Source organism: Chiloscyllium plagiosum, chromosome 13, assembly GCF_004010195.1.
Source record: "Chiloscyllium plagiosum isolate BGI_BamShark_2017 chromosome 13, ASM401019v2, whole genome shotgun sequence".
Lineage (NCBI taxonomy): Eukaryota > Metazoa > Chordata > Chondrichthyes > Orectolobiformes > Hemiscylliidae > Chiloscyllium > Chiloscyllium plagiosum.
This window is the reverse complement of record NC_057722.1, coordinates 11,858,428-11,880,055: the sequence shown is the minus strand read 5'-3', so window position 1 is coordinate 11,880,055 and position 21,628 is coordinate 11,858,428. Positions and strand designations below refer to the sequence as shown.

The window sequence follows — 21,628 nt, the reverse complement described above, 5'->3', positions numbered from 1 at the left end:
ATGAGGGAGGGGTGAATGAGTGTTTAGGGGAGAATTGATGAGGGGAGAGTGAATGAATTTTTAGGGGAGAGTTGATGAGGGTCGAGTGAGTGTTCCAGTGAGTGTTGGTGAGGGGAGAGTGAATAAGTGTTTTGGGGAATGTTAATGAGGGAAGAGTGAATGAGTGTTCAGGGGTGTGTTGATGAGGGGAGAGTGAATGCGTGTTCAGGGGAGAGTTGATGAGGAGGATTGGATGAGTGTTTAGGGGCGAGTTGATGAAGGAGGACTGAATGAGTGTTTCGGTGAGTGTTGGTGAGGGAGGAGTGAATGGGAGGCTCTGCTGCACTAGTATAAACTGAAACACGAGTTGTTTCTGTCTGTCTGTCTGACAGTGCTTTGAGGAAGTGAAATTCAGTCCGGCTTCGTCACGGCCAGGAAAGGCTGGCTGAGGGCGAGCTGACGCTGGGTTAGCTTTGTTTGCAGCGGGAGCCGAGGTTTTGGATGGAATAAGCTGACGGAGGAAAAGATGAACGATCGCTGGTACCATGAGGACATCTCCCGGCCCATGGCCGAGAGCCTGCTCGCCAAAGCCGCTCAGGACGGCAGCTTTCTGGTCCGGCACAGCGAGTCCTGCGAAGGAGCACTAGCCCTGTGCTTGCTGTAAGTCGGGATGGGTGGGAGGGAGGAGCGTTTACATTGAGGGGTATAGTCTGGCGACGAGGGGGTGGGGGGGGGGGGAAGGTACTCTCCCAGCCTGGCTGTGGGGGCTGCCAGTGGGAATCAATATCTTTCTCCAGGATGGGCTGCTCCATTCACCTGTTTAGCTCCTATAGGAAGGAAGTATAGTACATATACAGTACACCGGCTCTGTCTTGTCAGTGGGTTTAATTGCAAGGTTTTGTAATGACCTGTCCCCTCCTGTAACTATCACCCAATATTCGAGCGGTCAGTCTCGACCCAGACTTCACTCTCTTGAGTCCTGGAAGTGATTGAGCTGGCCGCCGTCCCTGGGCTGCAAACAGCAGGGAAATGGTTAAATGCACCCATGCCGGTTCGCAACTTCTGCTGGAGGCAAAACTTGTGCTAAGAGGCTGTTTGCCTTTTCTCCTCCACTTTGTGGATAATTGCCTGACTCTGCGTGCGTTACAGCCTGTGCTAGAGAATAGGTTTCCTTTCAAACAGAAGTGCATGGACGTGTTCCACGGAGAGAAACTGATTGAGATCTCAGCGATAAAATGCTACAGGCTGCTCCTTCCTCTCTCAGCGTTAAACCAGAGTTGGGTTTAATCACCGCAATTTCCCCACCCCACCCCATGTTGCGATGCTGTCCAGAATATGTGGGTCAGCTGAAGCCGGAAATCCAGTTATTTATTTGTGGTCAGTGATTACATTTTTTTCAAAGACTTGCCTCTATCACTGATACCACATTGATCGCTGAAGACCCTTCCCCATGCTTTCTCCTCTGTCCACTCCCATAGGTTGTAAATTCAGTCCCACTCAGGCCTTTACTGGACACTGTTCCAGCAACTTTGCTTTGACCTTCACTGTGTCCTTCACTTTTGCAGTGTTGGTAAATAATTGATAGTTTGTTCTTGAATGAACCCACCGTTTTCTAATGCTCCATACCAGCTGGCATGAGGGCACTTGCACAAGGCACAGTGGTAGTGAACCGATCTCTGGGTCCGGAGGCCTGGGTTCAAGCCTCACCTGCTTTAGAGGTGTGTAAAATTATCTCTGGACAGGTTGATTGGGAATTCAGCTACACTTGCAAGATGGGCATTTATGCAATTAGCAAATTAATTTCAGTTCACCACTGCGTGGTGGTGTTTTGGTAGACGCAATGAAACATCTGAATAAGATGTAGGAGGAGGTCATTCGGCCTTTGAAAACTGCTGTCACTTTAATCGAATTAGGGCTGGTCTGATTCTATTCACAAATCTGCATTCCTACTTTTTTTAAGCCCTTGCTTAACAAAGATCTATATATCTCTGCCTTAAAATTATTCAATGATTCTGTTTCCTCAGGCTTTTCAGGGAGTGATTTCTAAAGACTCTCAACTCTTTGCAGAACAAAATTTGCCTCATCTTTTTCTTTTAGAAAGGTGATCACCTCGTCAGTGACCCCTAGTTCTAGATTCTTTCAGAAGAGAGAACATCCTCTCCATATTTATTCTGTCATGACCCGTCAGGATCTTTACATATTTCAATCAAGTTGCCACATATGCTTCTAAACTAAGCAGACACAAGCCTGGCCTGTCAAGCTTTCCTCATAAGACATTTATCTATTTCAGTTATTAGTCTGGTAAACTTCTCTATAATACATCAGATGCGTTTATCTTTTCTTTTAAATAAGGTAACTGGATAGGTATAATGCAGTACTCTCAGGTATGGTCTGAGCAGAGCTCTGTCTACTAAAAGGGTCAAATGCTACATGAAATGTAAGTCTATTAATGGGATAGAAGAGTGAAAGATATTCTTGCATAGATGCACAAGTCCCTAATTAGACACAGAAATTAATAAGGTCATAAGTAACTAGTGTGTATTATAATGGATTGTCATAAGCATGAGAGGTTTTGTTAAACTTGTATAGATCATTACTTGGACAACAAGGAGACAGTGAGGACGCAAGGTTGACTTTCCTGCTCCTCGGATGCTGTCTGACCTGTTGTACACTTCCAGCTCTGCATCTATAACTTGATGGATTGCAAAAACTCAGGTCTTTATTCAATAAAAATAAGCTTAACCTCAGTTTTCAAATTCTCAACCTTTTTCTGTGGTGGGTGGGGGAAGCAAGAGAATCCCAGATTTCCCACTCACCTTTGTGTGAAGAAGTGTTCCTTTCGTCACCTCTAACTTGGTTCTAACTTGATTTGCCTCTCTTGTTCCGGATTCTGATACCGGAGAGAACAGTCGCTTTTCTATATCCTGCCAAATCTGTTAAACATCCCAGTCAGTAAACTCATTTTTTTATTCTTCTGTGCTTGAGGGAGGACAAGCCTGTGTTGGCAGCTTTGGAGAATTGAGGAACTTAACACAAGGGCAACCAAAGGCATGAGTTAGATCATGTCACTCAGTAGTAAAGTGGCCCAAGCTCTGCCAACCTTGGTTACAGGGCTCATTTTGTGAAATAATTGTTTGTTAGTGAGGGTGAACAACATTATGTTTCGAGGGAAATGGCTGTGGGATTCACTGCTTAATCAGATGGAGCTTTTCTGAGAAATTATAGCAACTTGGGTAAATAGATCTGAAAACAGTTGTGTTCAAAACAGGCTGGAAAATGTTGAATTTCCCGAGGGCTTTCTAAGTGATAATAATCTATTGATTTGTGGCTGATGGGTGCTTATAAACTTGTAGATCAAACTCACACTTCCTCTTTCCACTGTATGCCTCACATCATTCAGTAGCATCTGTTTTGATTCAAAAATATTCTGGCAGTTTGGACAAACTGGATGTACCCTTCCAAACAAAAATGCATTTTTACCTTTTAATATGAAATTCGAGGGGCATCTTAAAATACTCACGATTAGAGGACCTGCAACGGTATTTGTGAGGATGGAACAAATAAGAATTTTTTTTTACCCCACATAACATAACATTTCTCATTGGTAGTCAAGGCCCATTACCTTTCTCCTCATTTGAAACCATTCTTAAAACGAATCTGTCAACAATCCATTTGACCACCTCTGCTAAACCTTCAGTCACTGTGAAGTGCCTTTTAAATCTTTCTGTTCATAAGATGGTGCAATATAGTTAGGTTAGATTCCCTACAGTGTGGAAACAGGCCTTTCGGCCCAACAAATCCACACCGACCCTCCGAAGAGTAACCCACCCAGACCCATTTCCCTCTGACTAATGCACCTAACACTATGGGCAATTCACCGGACCTGCACATTTTTGGACTGTGGGAGGAAACCAGAGCACTTGGAGGAAACCCACGCAGACATGGGGATAACGTGCCAACTCCACACTGGCAGTCACCCTAGGCTGGAATTGAACCTGGGGCCAGGTGCTGTGAGGCAGCAGTGCTAACCACTTAGCCACTGTGCTGCGTTTTATTTTAATTCTTGGCGATTTTATTCAATGCCATGAGTCAATTTGTTCATCACACAAGATTCCCAACGATGAAGACAAGTTGCTTTTCAGGATTGAACAGTGAATTTCATTTTATCTTGTATTCGTATGTCCTTTCGAAGAGATCATCTACAACCTCTCCCCTTCCCCAATATCAGTTCCTTTAGGTCGTCCCAATAATAATGCAATGGAGGAAGTGTGAGCTCATTACATTTGCTCATAAGAATATAAAGTAGAATACATTTTAAAAGACATGCGGATAGTAAATATTGAGGCTCAGAGGGACTTGGGTGCTCTTACATCTATCTGAATGCCATCTTGCTAAGGAAATTGGCACAGGTCCATCAAATGCTTGTGGGCAGAAGACAGGGCAAGTGGATTATGGCACTGACCAGGGTGAAAATCTGTCAGTGCTGTGTATTTTCAAATGCCACACGCCAGCAAAGGCTCTGTTCAGTTAAACATGAGTATACATGGTACTGAAGCTATTTACAGGGATCATAAACTGCTTGTGGTTAAGTTACTAGATTATTTCTCCTGACTGTGCTTAATGCTTAATTAGACAACAGTGAATGGTCTGATTGGTGCTGAAGTACTTAAAAATTTACCACAAAGCCTTTTGCTGAAATAAGTTGCTGTCATTCATACAATGTTTACTGGGCATTCCCTGGGATTTGAGTCTGACTGGAAGAATAATGACAGGCCATGCAAGCTTCTAGAAGAGGGAAAACCATAGGTTTGGAGAAGGCATTTTAGAGCAGGATGCCGTAACTCCAGGGTCTTTCAGGGAGCACTCTTTCCCCCCCCCCCCCCCACCACCACCCTTGGCCCCATTTTGATACGGACCAATGATTGAGATACAAAAACTCCATGACAGAGGTTGGGGCTAAAATCTGCCATCTGCTACAGGCACAACTGCAGGGCTAAAATCTGCCATCTGCTACAGGCACAACTGCAACTTTAAAGTAGAGCAAAGGACACATTGTCTATGGTGGTCAAGGTGATTCTGGGTCTTAACATTGTGAATGCCTTCTAGACTGCTGCTCAGTCTATAAGTACAATGCTTCATAAGCCTGTCTACACCGAGAGTTTCAACTCCAGGTCCATAGTCACCCAATTGTACAGTACAGAATAGGCCTTTCAGCCCATTGAGTCTGTAGTACCAAACCTACACTACTACCCACATGAGTCCAACTTTTCTGCATTCAAGCCAATAGATTTAATGTTATGACACTTCAAGAATTCATCCAAGCCCTTTTTTGTTTAAAGGTTGAGATTACCACTAAATTAACCTCCCAGGCAGTTCATTCCAGACTGCCCCTTCACCTCTGGGTGAAATACATTTTCCTCAAATTGCCTCTTAAACCCTGCCTTTCACTTTAAAAGTGTGCCCCTTGCTCTTGATCCTTCAAGTAAGGGAAAGAGCAGCTTTCTATACACCCTATTCATGAACCTCATAATTTTATACACCTCTCCTTTGCCCCAGAGAAAACATCTCAAGCTTATCTGCCTCTCTTCATAGTTCAAATGCTCTCCCCTGGGCAATATCCTGGTGAAAAGTAGAGTCTTAGGGATTAATGAAGTCTGTTATACCTGAGTTCTACAGCAAACCTAGTGTGTGATCTTGCTGTCCAGTAATCTGGCACCTCTGTTCTCCTTTAACCCCCTGCCATGGCTCCTGGGCACTTGTGCCCAGGCTTATGAAGCATTGTACTAATAGACTGAGCAGCAGTCTAGAAGACATACACAATGTTAAGACCCAGAATCGCCTTGACCACCATAGACAATGTGTCCTTTGCTCTACTTTAAAGTTGCAGTTGTGCCTGTAGCAGATGGCAGATTTTAGCCCCAACCTCTGTCATGGAGTTTTTGTATCTTAATCATTGGTCCCTATCAAAATGGGGCCGGGGGTGGGGGAGCGTGCTCCCTGAAAGACCCTGGAGTTACGCCATCCAGCTCTAAAATGCCTTCTCCAAACCTCTGGTTTTCCCTCTTCTACCCATGTCTCTAAAAAGTTACAATGTCTGAGCTGGTAGCTGCAACTGTTGGGATTACAAAATGGTGTTTTCCTATTGTCACTTTTTTTTCCATCCACTGACCAAGCAACATTTCAGATCTCGGGAATCTGAAATTAAGGGATTGGGGAAGTCCACTCTTAATTATCTGCTCTTGGAAATCAGAGTTTACTGAAAGAAGAGTAACACATCATGCAAAACAGTGGGTGGTATCAATTTAATGTGGTGCCTTCAATTGCGGAGTGTAGGTTCAATCAGGATAATTGTACAATGAATCCCATGCTGGTCTTTGGATTGAGCTGATTCCTTTCCTTACTGGCTGGGGGTGAGTTCAATATCTTTCATTTTTACCCTATCACCCAAAATTAAAATAATCCCTAAAAGCTTCAATCTTATTCAGTCATGATTAGAATCTCATTTTTGTTCATCTATTCCTCCCCGTATCTTAAGTTTAAGAAAAAGCAGACAGCATTGAGCTAGAAGGCCTATAGTGTGAAAGCAGACCATTCGGCCCATTGAGTCCGCACTGACTTCCTAATGGCCAACCCACCTAATGTGCACATCCCTGGATACTAGGGGCAATTTAGCATGGCCAATCCACCTAACGTGCACATTTTTGCACTTTAGAGGAAACTAGAACAAACAGACACGGGAAGAAAGTGCAAACTCCACACAGAAGCCGTCCGAGTTTGGAATCAACCTGGATCCCTGGCACTGAGGCAGCAGTGCTAACCACTGAGCCACAGTGCCACCCTAAGAATTTTGAGATAAAGCTACTAGGAGATGCTATTCTTGACCCAGCTGTATTTCCCTAAGTTGTATCTTGGCATTTCTGCTTTATTCTCCTCTGATAGGATGCAACATTTTCATGCCTAATGAAAAATGTATTGCTAAAATGCCTTTCATTCATCCTAGATGAGAAAACATTTGTCAGTCTGTGAAGTACTTTTCTTTAAGTATTAAGTAATACTGTCACCTTAGTGTGCCCCCTATTCTTGAAATCCCTATCTTAGGGAAAAGACACCCACCATTTAAGCCCATCTATGCCCCTCATGATTTTATAAACTTCTATAAGGTCACCCCTCAACTTCCTACGCTCCATTGATTGCTAACATTAAGCATGACAGAGAGCTGATATGAACTGAGAAATCTTTAATAAAAGCAAGATACATGAGACAGAAATGTTGCTCATTCAAGGCCATATGTAAAGATTTGTGTAAGTAGCCCCAAAGGCTAATATCAAACCTGTATAACCTGTGAGAATTGGAACTAAAACTGCCCAGATTATTCCTCCTTTCTGGAAATGCCAAGAACTCAACTACTGTTGTGAACAGAGAGCAGGGAGACCTGCCTAAAACCAGTGGGGTCTTTCTTTACTTCATGTATAACAGGTCTGGGTGATACCACTAGAATTCCACTTTTGCTAATTGAGTTGAGCAGCTAATAGCTGGGAGTTTCCTGTCAGGTCAAAATAGCCAAGACATAGGTTGGATTCAGAAGACTCCCGAAAAGATTTAAACATTTTCTTAAATTTCCTCTGTAGAACCAGGTAAGGTGAGGAAAGTTTAATTATCTTGGAAGACCTTGTTTTCTGCATGCTTTGCTCCCCTTGCTAATTTTTGCATATTCCCATGAGACTTTAGAGATACAAGATTGAGTTACTTTTAGACCCTTTTATTAGTCAGTTCCACATATCAGGTTGAATACTGATTAGATACATTTCAGCATTGTGTGTTTTGCATCAGTACAATATTTTTACAACTCCACACAAGCCAATCTCCCTGGTATAGTTTGGCACAGTTACTCGAGATGTTTCACAATTGTCTTTACTGCATTGACCTTGATCAGTCCAAGCAGTTGCTTTACTTTTGGATTTCATGCAGACTTAATCATTTTTGTTGACTGGCTACTTTGGAATTGCTGAAAGCCACAACATAGAAGAAGAATGAAAATACTGAAATGGAATTAACACAGAAAAGAGGAAGAAAAGTCAAACCGAACTTGCACACAAGAGAAGTATTTTCAGGAGCTTGTGACCAGATGACCACACAAGAATAAAAAAACCTGTGTGCATGCATTGTATACGCCCACATATACTTAAACGCAACACACCTGCATGTGTGTGAACAGGTATACACACTGCTCTTATTAATCTGTAGTAATAAGACCAAAATAACCAGGGCTTGGGTATATAGGACATGACTTCAAAGCTTGCAGTTGACACAAAACTCAGAAATACAGTCAACAGTGAGGTAAAATAGATAATTATGTGGAAGATGAAAGTTAATGCTGGTACATTTTGGGGAGAAAATATAGAAAAGCAACATAAGTTATTTTTAATTTTGAAGGAAGTGCAGGAAGAGATCTGGAGTTATACGTACATATGCAAAGGTTGAAGGACCAGTATAGAGGGCTATTTAGAAAATCATTTAGGATATTGAATTTATAAACAGAGGCAATAAGTACCAGTGGATTTAAGTTATTCTGTACCTTTTTATGCTGTATCTGTGCTGTAAAACATGGGTTATGTCTTTGATCAAGGTGTGGCATTTTGGGAAAGCAAATCTTCGCAGGACATATACACTTAATGGTAAGGTCCTGGGGAGTGTTGCTGAACAAAGAGACCTTGGAGTGCAGGTTCATAGCTCCTTGAAAGGGGAGTCGCAGGTAGTTAGGGTAGTGAAGAAGGCATTTGATATTCTTTCTTTTATTGGTCAGCAGGTGTTTGGAGGTTGTGCTGCGGCTGTACAGGACATTGTTTAGGGCACTATTGGAATATTGTGTGCAATTCTGGTCTCCTTCCTATCCGAAAGATGTTGTGAAACTTGAAAGGGTTCAGAAAAGATTTACAAGAAAGTTGCCAGGGTTGAGCTATAGGGAGAGGTTGAATAAGCTGGGGCTGACTTCCCTGGAGCATTGGAGGCTGAGGGGTGACATCATAGAGGTTTATAAAATCATGAGGGGCATGGATAGGATAAATAGACAAAGTTTTTTTCCCTGAGGTGGGCGGGTCCAGAACTAGAGGGCATAAGTTTAGGGTGAGAGGGGAAAGATATAAAAGAGACCTAAGGTGCAACTTTTTCTCACAGGTTGGTACGTGCATGGAATGAGCTGCCAGAGAAAGTGGTGGAGGCTGGTACAATTGCAACACTTGAAAGATATCTGGATGGGTATATGAATAGGAACGGTTTGGAGGGATATGGGCTGGGTGCTGGCAAGTGGCACTAGATTGGGTTGGGATATCTGGTTGGTATGGATGAGTTGGAATGAAGGGTCTGTTTCCATGCTGTACATATCTGACTGCATGATCTTATACTGGTTAAGCCAGATCCAAGAATGATATCTGGCTTGATAGGTCATGATTTATTGTTTGTTCATATAACATGATAGTCTTTGAATTAAGTATAAGTCTGCCATGCTGCAGATTCTGTTTTTACAATAACATGCAAGTTAATTGTGCAAAAGAAATGAAGATAAAATAGAACAGACCAACCTATTTATGTACAACACAATTTAAAAGATTTCAAAACACATAGCAAAATACAACCCCAGCTATTCCCAACACCACTTTACATTACTGAAATTCCAGAGAGAGTTGTCTGTTCTATTACATCTATGGATTTGAGTTAATTGCTTTTTCTTAATTCCCAGTCTTGAGAGTTTGATCATCTTTTCCTTTATTTTTCACACATTTGAGCTTAAATTTTCTTTGCTTCAAAAAAATCCCTTCAGGTTTATAACCAAACACTTTTGGACTGGAATTTGTCAAACTAAAACTCCTACTGAGGTACACTCTCTTGCCTTACTGATTTGAAGTAAGTCTTTTCTCTTGTACCTCAACCAACAAGGTCTCTGGGGATTGCAAAAAAAAACCTTTCCAGTCCATGGCTTTTCATAAACAAAGCAAACTTGATTTCTTCTGAACCAAAAGCAGACTAACGCCTTTTAATGTTTGCTTTCTCCAATCATAAAAATCTCAGAATACAAGCTCATGGAGGGCCCAGCCACTTTTGCACATGATGTGCTGGTTTAAAATCCTGGCTCAAGAAGAGCTGGCAAGTTAGTTAATAAACACCTCATACACACAGGCCAAAACTCACATGCCACTAGTTCAAAATAGAAGCTAATTAAAATAAATGATAATACACAGAAATCACACACCTTACATCTCAAGTGCCACTGCTAGAATATTTCTTTAAAGCTATGGGCAGCACAGTTTCAGAAAGATAGCCAGACTAGGAAGAGGGAGAGCTGTTAGAATAGTACTAGAGATATGGGACTTGAATTCTGTGAAGAGACTAGAGAAGCTTCAATTGTTCTTCTTGGAGCAGAGGAGGTTTGGAGATGTTTTGATAGAGGTAGTCAATATCATGAACAGTTTTGACAAAGAATAAAATTACTTCAAGCGACAAAGGGGTAACTAGTAGAGGCAGATTTAAGATAATGAGCAGGAACAGCTGGAGGAGATATTTTTCTTCTAGCCAGTTGATAGGGTCTGGAGTGCAATTCCTGAAAGAGTGGGGGAAACGGATGCAAGATTTACTTTTGAATGAGAATTGGAAATGGACTTAAAAAGACTTGAGAGGGAATGGGGAGGGGGATTAACTTGCAGCTCTACAGACAAACCAGTGCAAGGATGGATCAAACAGCTATCTCCTTCTGATTTTTACATAAAACACATACACATATTTGTACACCCATGTATTTTAGACATATGGGTGATCACAAATCATTGGCCTGCTTTACAAAGGGCTGTGTTTTCTTTTCTGTTAGCTTCAACAATAAAGAGTCCTGGAGTATAGTAGGTTGTTGATTTACAAAGCCCCTGAATGTTATTGGAATGGAGTAGTTTTGTCCTTGATGTCCTGGAAAGGCAATCAGATTACTGTTTGGGGTTAGGTACCATTAATCCTTGTGTGTGCGAAATCACAACACTTGGGAGCAGATGCTAATGTCCCCTGCAAGACAGAATCTCTACAGTAACCAAATCTCTTTAAGTAATGTAGCAATTGAGTAATGATCTTAACAGTGTAAACATTAATGGCACTAGCAATGTTACTTTGTCAATGATTAGCTTTAATGGTTTCACCCTGGCTTCAACCCTGATGGCTGGGCTGGTGTGAGGAAATGAAGGTCCTTTATGAAAACAGGAGTGAGACTGAAGGAATGAGATTCCCAAATAACACTACACTCAGTTTTTTTTTGCAAAATACTGTTTCCTACAGTTAAATATATACAACAAGATAACAAAAATAACTGCTGTTAACATTGGGAGTGTGTATACTGTTAACAATTACTGATTAATGCTGTGAATGAAGCAGTATTTGCCAACAATGAATTGTACAGCCTTCTAATTTACACCAAGAGATTGAGCTGCTGCAGATTTTGTGCTTTGATATTTGAGGTTCTATTCATCCTTGATCCTAAAACCTTGGCACAACATGATCGTTCAGTGGTAAGTCACCAGGGACCAGGTTCAAGTTCGCCCTCAGGTGACTATGCAAACTCCACGCAAACATTCTTTCAGTGTCTGCATGGGTTTCCTCCAGCTGCTCCGGTTCCCTGCCACAGGTGTGCTGGTTAGGTGATTTGGCCATGGGAAATGCATGGTTACAGAGATTGGGTAGGTCTAGGTGTGATGCTCTTCAGATGGATTGAGTGGACTCAATCATCCAAATAGCCTGCTTCCACACTGGAGGTATTCTATGAAATCTAAACATTGCTTCAACAGAACATTCTCTAATTTGAGCTAGTCTTATCAGGAACACTGCTTTATTGTGTTTTATCAGAGTGGGTCACGTAGCCCCAGAATCAAATTTGCCATTCTGTAAGATGATGCTGAAATTTTATACTTATACCACTTTCCCACTTTTCTCCTATCACAGGTAAAGCCCTCTTATAATTGGAAGCATAAAATTCTATTACTTCTCATTCTGCTAAACTCCAAACATTAAAAGGCCATTCTACTCAATCTCTCCTCATAGAACAAACTTCTCATCCCACAAACCAATCTAAAGAATCTTTAATCACGTTGTCTCCAAGACCATATATTTATCTTCGTTATGCACAGTGACCAAAACATCCCACCAGCAGTTTGTGTGGTTTCACAACAAAGCCCTATATAATAATCGTAGCAAGTTTCATTACTTACAGAGTACAATAAAGGCTAACATAATATTTGCCTTCCTAATAGTTTGTGTACATAACGTTCGTGAATCTTATAGAAGGACTTAGTTGCTGTGCTCCTAAATAATCCAGTTTGGGATTAAGACCACTTCAGAATTTCTTCATTGTTCTAATTAATAAAAGCACCTTTGATACGATTTGGAAAGTTAATGATTGCTATAATTGTTGCTGTTTGTTTCGGTGGAACCCTTCAGAATTTTCCAAACTAGCTTTAGTAACAAAAAATGTGAAGTAATAACAGTTTAGAAGTGGTGCTATTTAAATTAAGTTCAAATTAAGATCCCACATGTCCACTCGGGTAGACATGAAAGATGCTGCAGCACTATCCAAAGAAGATTAGAGGCACTGTTGGTCTTGTCTCGTAACTAACATAATTTAAACAGATTACTTGGAACAAACTGACTGAATGTCAAGAACATGGTACTCAGAGACCACCATTTAAAGCACTTCATTTGTAGGGTAATTATGGCTGGCCTAAGGTTGTAAGTTCCATCAGGTTCTTGAGGCACAATGGTAGTGTCCTTACCGCTTGGCCAGGAGGCCTGGGCTCATGTCCCACCTTCTCCAGCAGTGTGTAATAAAATCTCTGAGCAAGTTAATTAAGAAAAACATCTATCAATGCATTTTCATTCTTTATTGTAAAACATTTCAACTGCAAGCTACCATCTCTAGCAGTGCAGCTCTCCTTTAGTGCTGCAGTTAGTCTTTATCCTGGAGAATACAAAATATTTAGAACATTGAAACAAAACAGATAAAAAGCAAACACTCCAAGCAGGAGAGGTTATGTTGATGTTGCATAGATCAATGCTGTTCTAATTCTGACCTCTTGAGCATACTTGATTTTGACCAACATCTGCCTAAGCATGAAGCTTGGGAATTCCCTCCTGAAACCTCTTTGTCTCTCCACTTGTAGTCACCTTTAAGCCAACCCTTAATTCCTAGATTAGATTTGGCCGAATATCTTCTGAGGTACCTTGGTGTCAAATTTTGTTTGGTAATTGCTCCTGCGAATCTCTGAGATGTTTCACTCTATTCAGGATATTGTATAAATATAAGTTTTTGTTGCATTTTGAGCAGTTTTGACCACAGGAGATGGAGAAGTCGGTTTCAAAAATGGAACAAAGATTTGCTGATGTTGTGCCTTTACTTTACTTTTTGTGTTGGAGCTGGAATTGGGGGAACTAGAAAGGGTGATCAAAAATCATTGAAAAGGATCAACCTTAAACTGAATTTAATTGTTTAACTTTCTTTTTATTCTCTTCTCTTCCAGATATGAAAACTGTGTCTACACTTACAGGATTTTTATAAATGAGGACAATTTGTTGTCTGTTCAGGTAGGTGGTCACTTTAATCAAGCTTAAACTTCTGAGCTATCAAAACCTGTGACACTGTTGATCTAGTATGACAAATCTTTCCAAAGGCCTTGGGAGAGGTGAGTACCAAATAGATCTAAATATTTACTGACTCAGTCAATAACTATCCAGTTAAGAGCAGAATTGGTCATAATTATTGAGCAGAACAAGGTTAGCAGGGAACACGACTACTTGCAAATTCCCCTCCAAGTCACTCACAATTAGACGTGGGAATATATCATTGGTCCCTCAATGACACTGGATCAAAACCCCATGAACACCCTTCTCTAATAGCACTGTGGGTATATCCATACAACGTGGACTGCAGTGGCTCAAGGACGTGGGTTCACCACCACTTTTTCATGGGCAGTTAGGGATAGGCAATGAATGCTGGCCCACAGCAATGCCCACATCTTGTGAATTAATATTTTGTTTATCAGTTACAGCATCCTGGTATTTTAAAAGGTGTACTTAATGATGTAAACCCTAAAAACATGGCTCTTCCTAGCTGCTAAAATTGAGAATGTGCCATCTCTGGAGTGGGGTTTCGAGAGTGGAAATGCTGGGTTGCGATACTGAATCAATGCTCTGGTGCTTTTTGTGGCAAACGGTTTGAGAGGAGGCTTTAGCAATTTTGACAAAAATAAAACACCGCAGCTGCTGGTAATCTGAAATAAAAACAAAGTGCTGGAAATGCTCAGTGCGTCTGGTAGTAGCCATTTGGAATTAAATACAGTTCATGTTGCCAACTGGATATGGACGACTTCAAAATGAGAGGCCCTAATATTGAAAAAAATACACATTCTACTCATTGCATTCTATTTCTCTCTCCGCTGGCAGACCTATTGAACATTTCCAGTATTTGTTTTTTTTATTTTCTATTTTTTTTTTGGTTGTTTCTGTGTGTGTGTGTGTCCTTTGGGAGATTGGGTGGAAACTTTGACAAGAAAAGCTATGGAGGGAGTCAGCTGAGTGAGCTATTTTAGCTCTTATTCCATGTTTGAAGTGTTTACTTTAGGATCCATGGGTAGGTGAACAAATGAAAGAGAGAAGATTTGCAAGATCCTCCTGAACTGGGGTTTTGAATTGGAGGACAATGATAATTTTTAGTCCCTGTTTATGAATCGTTGGATACATTCTTGTATACAGAAAATGCGCATGTATACAAGTCCTGTCAACACACAATTAATGACCATGTGGGTGAGATCCGAGAAAGTGACTAGCTCCACAGAGTCAGATGTCAGTGTGAGTTTATTGCAGGAAGGATAGCAGCGCTGCAAACACTCAATTTTACCATGTAGTATTTAACTCTTGAAATGTGCTCCTGACTCCCAAAGCTCTGCATCAGCAGCACCCAATTGTAAAATATAAAAAAAACCACTTGCTTTCATTAAGCACCTTTCATATCCTTAGGGAGTCCCAATGAGCTTTGCACCTAATTATGTACAGTCCCTCTTGTGGCATAGGAAACAAGGTAGTGATTTTGTACACCTCAAATTCTCTCCAACAGCAATGTGATACTGACTGACGTTTCAAGATGTTGCTTTGAGGGATAAATATTTACCTGTGCACTAGGGAAAATCCCTCTTTTGAAATAGTGGTGTGGCACATTTTATATCTAGCTGAGAGGGCAGATGCCTCAGTTCAATGTCTCAGCTGAAAGGTAGCATTTTCAACAATGCAGCACACCCTCAGTACTGTACTAGTATGTCAGCCTGGATTTTGTCCTGAATTCACCTTTTTTTTTATTCAAGAGATGAGAGTTGGCTATAGTTGAGCCAAATTCAGATGCAGTTGAATTCTCAGTAGCGCTGCTCATAATGTGTTGAAACCATTTTTCATCTGTGCTGATGATGTCAATGGAGTTGGGAGCGAGAATTCAGAAACTCACTCCAACATACCACTCGGTGGCTAGAGCCTGTAATTGCAATGTGATGGTTGACGCAGCAAATGGATATGTAAACATTGTCCATTCAATTCCAAATGGTGCATGTACAAAGGGAAGCACAAACAAAATCATCGAGTAATTTTGGTGGGAATAAAGAGTTGCTCAATTTAATTATAACAAACAATTCAATTGACCATGTCATTGCACCAAGGGAAACAAAAGTCAATGCGATTGTAAAGCGAGACAGACTGGTGGACGTAATTGAGCTTCTATTATTAGGATTTGGGAAGGTGTTGGCATGACTAAAATGTGAACTATGAACTGGGATGAAAGGTGATTCTGGCCTGAATTTGGCTGGGGAGTGTGCTCTGAGCTGTGAAGGAAACATCCCTCGTCTCTTCAATTGTCCTGCCGGATGGCTAGTTCGAGCTGATTCTTCATTCATGATTAGCTTGGCTGCCAATTCAGTGAAACTACATGGTAGAGGTTTCTATTCCAAACTCTATCCAAGTTATCACCTGCTCTGCTTCACCAAACTGGGGTATACATATATAAACGTAGATATCTGACTGCACCCAAGTATACTCTTAATGCTCATTAATATGCTTGATTCTCAATAAATAAAACCTGGGGATGATTTATGACTGTAAGATGAAGGAGCGGAAGTAGGCCATTCAGCCCATCAAATGTGCTCCATCATTCTATGAAATCATGGTCAATTTGATCATCTTCAACTTCATTTTCCTGTCTTTCCTCCATAATCCTTGATTCTCTTACTGATTAGGACCTGTCTTGAACATCCTGAATGACTCAGTCTCTACAGCCCTGTGTGGCAAAAGCATTCTACAGATTCATTGCCTTCAGAGACAATCAATTCCTCCTTTACTTGCAAGTTCACCCACAAAGTTGATCTCCTTCTTTACAATTTTTTGATTGTGTTTTGATTTTTAAAACTGCCCCAATCTCCTGACTTACCACTAATCTTCACCATATTGTATGATTTTTCTTTGAGTTTGATGCTATCCTTTTATTCCCTAGTTAACTATGGTTAGCTTATCCCATTACTGGAATCCACCTTTCTCACTGGGAGAGGTCTTTTACTGTAAACCATTTTATTAAAAGTCTGCCATTGTTCCTCAACATCTCTTTGCTAAACTCCTCTCCCACTCCACTTCCTTGTCCCTTGTTAACTGTCCTTATTTAAACTTAGCACAATTATTTCTGAACCTAGTTTCTTCCTTTCAAGGTGAATGCTAAATCCTACCATGTTGTTCCTGTTTCTGAGGGAACCTTTTAAACTGACATTTATTAAACCTGCCTTATTACACATCACCAGACCCAAACTCGCCTGACCCCTAATTGGTCCCCAATGTGTTGTTCTAGGAAATTGTCCCAAATGCACTCTGTAAAATCTTCCTCATGTCTGTCATCTCAATCTGACCATCCCAATCTACACTAAGACTAAAATTGTTTATGATTAACGTACTGCCTATTTTAGATGACCTCATTATCTCCTGATGTATAGCTGCTGTCAGGGGGCCTATGGACTATGTCTATGAGTATCATCTCCCCAGTTTTTCTTTATTTCTTCACTCTACGCATATCAATTCTTCCAATCAATAACCATTCCATAGAATCATCGAATCCCAACAGTGTGGAAGCAGGCTATTGGTTCATTGAGTCCACACCGATCCTCCAAAGAACGTCCCACCTTTCCTACCCCTGCATTTCCCACGGCCAATCCAACTAACCTGCGCATCTTTGGACCGTGGAAAGAAAACAGAACACTTGGAGGAAACCCACGCAGACATGGTGAGAATGTGCAAACTCTACGCAGACAGTCACCCGTGGGTGGAATCATACCCGGGTTCCAAGCATCATGAAGCAGCAGTGCTAACCACTAAGCCACTGTCCTGCTCATTTCTTGCCATTGTACTCACTCCATCTCATACCCTCACCCTTTTTTATTTCTGCTTCTACTTTTAAATATTCACATGCCTCTGAATATGTAGTTCCCAGCTTTAATGTCATTGTGACCATGTCTCTGTACGGCTCTAAGATCATACCTTACGTTTGTGCTGTTAATTCATCTATTTTGTTCCAAATACTTAATTTTTATTTATTCCAACCCATTTTACCTGTACTGAATCTTTGACTGAAATTGTCTAATCCCATTCCTCTCTTGTATATTCAACTTTTTCAAAAGCTATATCCAATTTCAGTTCAATCATATTGCAGTACCTGCCTAATGTCTATTTGTGAAAACTGTTTTAAATGCACAGTTGTTGACCCATAAACAATAATCAATCTAACTTCTCCCTTTCAGTATTTGTCTTCTGAAAGTCCCTTTCATGGATTTCTCTAAACTGTGCTGCAATTGAAAATGCCCTGATTTCTGTAAACTTTCTTCATGTTTATAGCCTCCCATTCCTGTTATAATTGGATTGGATCTGCTTACCCTTGCTGTAATGTGGCGGTTAGAATGGTCTACAATCCAACTGAAGCCCAACCAATGTCTAGTACAATTTTAACATCACTTCCCAATCTGCTCAAAGTGTGAAACCGCATCTCCCAGTTTGTATTTAAGGCTTCTGCTCTGCTCCACTCTAACCTTGAAATCTATCAACCTGCTCCTCTCAATCTCTCTCTGTCCTATTCTGTTAGGTTTGAGAGTGTGGTGCTGGAAAAGCACAGCAGGTCAGGCAGCATCCGAGGAGCAGGGGAATCGACGTTTCTGGCAAAAGCCCTTCGTCAGGAATAAGGCTGTGAGCTGAGGGGGTGTTGAGATAAATGGGAGGGGAGTGGGACTGGAGGGGGAAAGTAACTGAGAGTGTGATAGGTAGATGAAGGTAGGGGTAATGGTAATAGGTCGGAGAGGAGGGTGGAGTGGAATGGTAGGAAGGAAGATGGACAGCCTTTCCTATTAGTTATCTGATCACTTTTCACACCCACTTCGATTCCCTTTCCTTTTCTCAGTCTGCAGTCTCCTGTTGCTCTGTGGTGAGCTACAACTGTACTGTATCAATGGTTGTGTTGTTCCCTCCTGCATTGCCCCTTCGGGATTTCACAACCACCCCCCCTTCCCTAAATTTGTCGTCATCAGATGGAGGATAGCAGAGATTTTCTGCTCCAGAGAACAGGAAGTTACAATCTGAACATCAGTCTGGGAGGGGGCTGCTTTAGAAAGATAACGATTGGGTCCCACTCTCCCATTTAGCTAGGGACAAGGCCCTTAAAGTAAGCTGGGACTCGGATGTGTCTCCATCTTCAACCTTTTTCCATCACTCAGATGCTCCAAACTGAGGGCCTAAGAGTGGGCGCTTCTGTCTTGGGAAACTGTATCACTTGCTCCTGAGCCCCTACTCCTCCATTTATCAACGGCTTTGGAGCTGTAGAAGGGTCACTGGACTTGAAACATTAACTCTTACTTTCTCTCTAACAGATGCTGCTCGATGTGCTGAGTTTCTCCAGCAGTTTCTGTTTTTGTTCTGATTTCCAGCACCCACAGTTCTTTTGGTTTTCCCCTTTGGAGTTGCTAGTCTATTCTTCCACAAGAGCATCCCAATACAAGCCTTGGGGTGTGCAGATCCCACCTGAGTCTGTGGGCATTGTGACAGTGTAACTCTGCAGTGTAGATTGATACCAGGAGGACCTTTTTAGATCACAAGCCACAACTTCTGACATTTCCTGATCTTGAATGCACCATCTCTTTAAACGCTATTGTGAATATTTAATGGAAGATTTTAAAGCTGATATACTCAGAGAGCTGATTTAGCAATATATAGTATAGCCCCTGAAAAATGATCTGAACTACAGAAACACCCTGTTGTAACTGTTAAATCTGGGTTTATTGCAATGATGAAGTTACTTTGGTCAGTCCCTGGACATGTTGTGACCATTGATGCATTTGTTTTTGTATTTCCTTGTTTGACGGTAACACAGAGAGCAAGGCATGTTCCCTAATACATCAGAGGTTGCACTCTCAGCTAGACTTCACTAGGAACTCCTTTCTGCTTGAGCTTTTTTGCAGAAGTTACTGAGAACTCGAGGCTAAGCAGCTCTGCAAAAGCCTCTGTAAAAGAGGAAGAGGTGGCTCTGTATTCAGAAAAGCTGGTGTAGTCTGCAGCTGAACAAAATTCACCCAGTGGAGTTTAACCCTTTCGTGCAAATCCTTTTAAAATAAAAACAAAACCTTTCAGTTATTCTTTCCATCTTCAATTAATTTTGTGATCACTCAACTTTCTTGCGAATATATCCCAGATTTCCTATAAACTGCCTATAGTCTATTTCATAGTTCCTATAATTTTATTGTTCATTGATAATCAAATAGGTCTCAAAGGGTGACTTTAATAGAGTCCTTGCAATTTGCGTTATAGTCCAGAAAGCCCAGTTTTTGAAGGATTGCTCTGTAGACAACATTTTACTCTGTCTTGTGCTTATTTACAGACTGAAACCTTGTAACACACTTCCCAACACAGCAATCTACATTTTCAGAGACTGTCGCTTTATATGCGCTCAAGTGAACCTGTGCGCAATTAAGACTATTCTATGTATTTACAGTTTTTACATAAAATAATGGATAGCTGAGAGAAGATTCAACTGTAATCTAATCATGAAGCTTGAATCGTTTACGTATAGAATAGCAGATACCCGGGGTACGTTTGAGATTGGAAGCTAATTCAGAAACCAGTGAGAGACCTGTCTTTAGGAGTCTTCAAAGCAAGATGCCCAGACAAGCAAGATTCCCATTATTGCTCTATAGAATAGAGCATTATGCTATCTCCTCCCACTGACGCAGGGCTGGGGTATACCTGCAGTTTGGTAGAGCCAAGACTTTGGAAACCCCTTCCTGGAGTGTGACTTGCAAGCAGCGCTTGGTTACTGGTGAAGAGCATTGAACTGCCCCTCCATCACGGTCTGCTCTGCCTCTACACTGTGCTCTGAGACAGCTCTGTCTCTTCTCCACTTCTGGCAGAGAGCCAGTGTGTCTGTTCTGTCACCAGTGGTGTTCTGGAATATTGGTGACCTGCCTACTTTGTGTGTTTGCATTCCTGAGTCTTCCTCACACAGTGATCTCATTTCTGAGCGTCCAGTGCCAGACACTGCCAACCTTAGCAATGTGGGCTCCAAAAGATCCTCAATTACTTCTTACCAATGCCCTTATACGTGGTAGACACTAGCTGGTCGTCCAAAATACTCTTTGATCAGAGTGGATGCCTTGTACCCTTAACAGCCCCTGGAGAGTTTGTGAGCTATTCCACCATGAATCGCATCATTGCTCAACCTGAGTGTGTATGGAGCTGAAAGAATAGAATTCCGGTGGTGCTGAAACATCATCCTAACATTGATTTCTTCCTGCAATTCCCACCCCAGCAATTTATGCTCAGCTTTCTTGCCACCAGCCCCACGCCAAAGTCGTTTATGGGATAAATCTTGAATTAATGTGACTTAGTCTACAAATAGCTATCCACCAGTTCTCTTGATAATTTATGTATAAGCCCACACAATTGCAGCAGAATTTAACCTGATGTCATACATGCTCTCACAGTTGGCAGTCATTTCAATCTGATGCCTGTCAGGATGTGAGTAAAATGCTGGTTCAACCTCCATTGAAATCGATGTGGAGTAACATTTAGACAAGATGTAAAATTGGTGAATGATGGCATTAATCAACTAGGAGAAAGTGAGGTCCGCAGATGCTGGAGATCAAAGTCACGAAGTGGGGCGCTGGAAAAGCACAGCAGATCAGGCAGCATCCGAGGAGCAGGAGAGTTGACGTTTCGAGCATAAGCTCTTCATCAGGAATTTGGGGCTGAGAGATAAATGGGAGAGGAGTTATAGGCAGAAGGAGCTGGGGGGGGGGGGGGCGGCGGTGATTGTGATAGATCAGAGCAGAAGGTGGAGCAAATAGGTGGGAAGGAAGGAAGATGGACAAGTAGGACAGTTCAAGAGTGCTGAATTGGAGGGTTAGATCTGGGATAAGGTGGGGGAGGGGAGATGAGGTCAACTCTGCACCACCCTCTTGAACTGTCCCACTTGTTCATCTTCCTTCCCACCTATCCGCTCCACCCTCAGCTCTGACCTCTTACCATCACCGCCCCCCCTTCTTCACCTACCTATTGCATTCCCAGCTACCTA

General features: G+C 41.6%; 1 protein-coding gene across 1 annotated transcript in view; it reads left to right on the top strand.

The window, feature by feature from the left end:
• The first annotated feature begins 308 nt into the window (after positions 1–308).
• inpp5d (inositol polyphosphate-5-phosphatase D) overlaps positions 309–21,628 on the top strand; it is a 114,311-nt gene continuing 92,991 nt past the window's right edge. The window contains exons 1-2 of the mRNA XM_043701883.1: positions 309–639; positions 13,521–13,584. Of these exons, the coding sequence (XP_043557818.1) occupies positions 506–639; positions 13,521–13,584 (198 nt within the window). The 5' untranslated portion in view covers positions 309–505. The remainder of the gene's footprint in view (positions 640–13,520; positions 13,585–21,628) is intronic.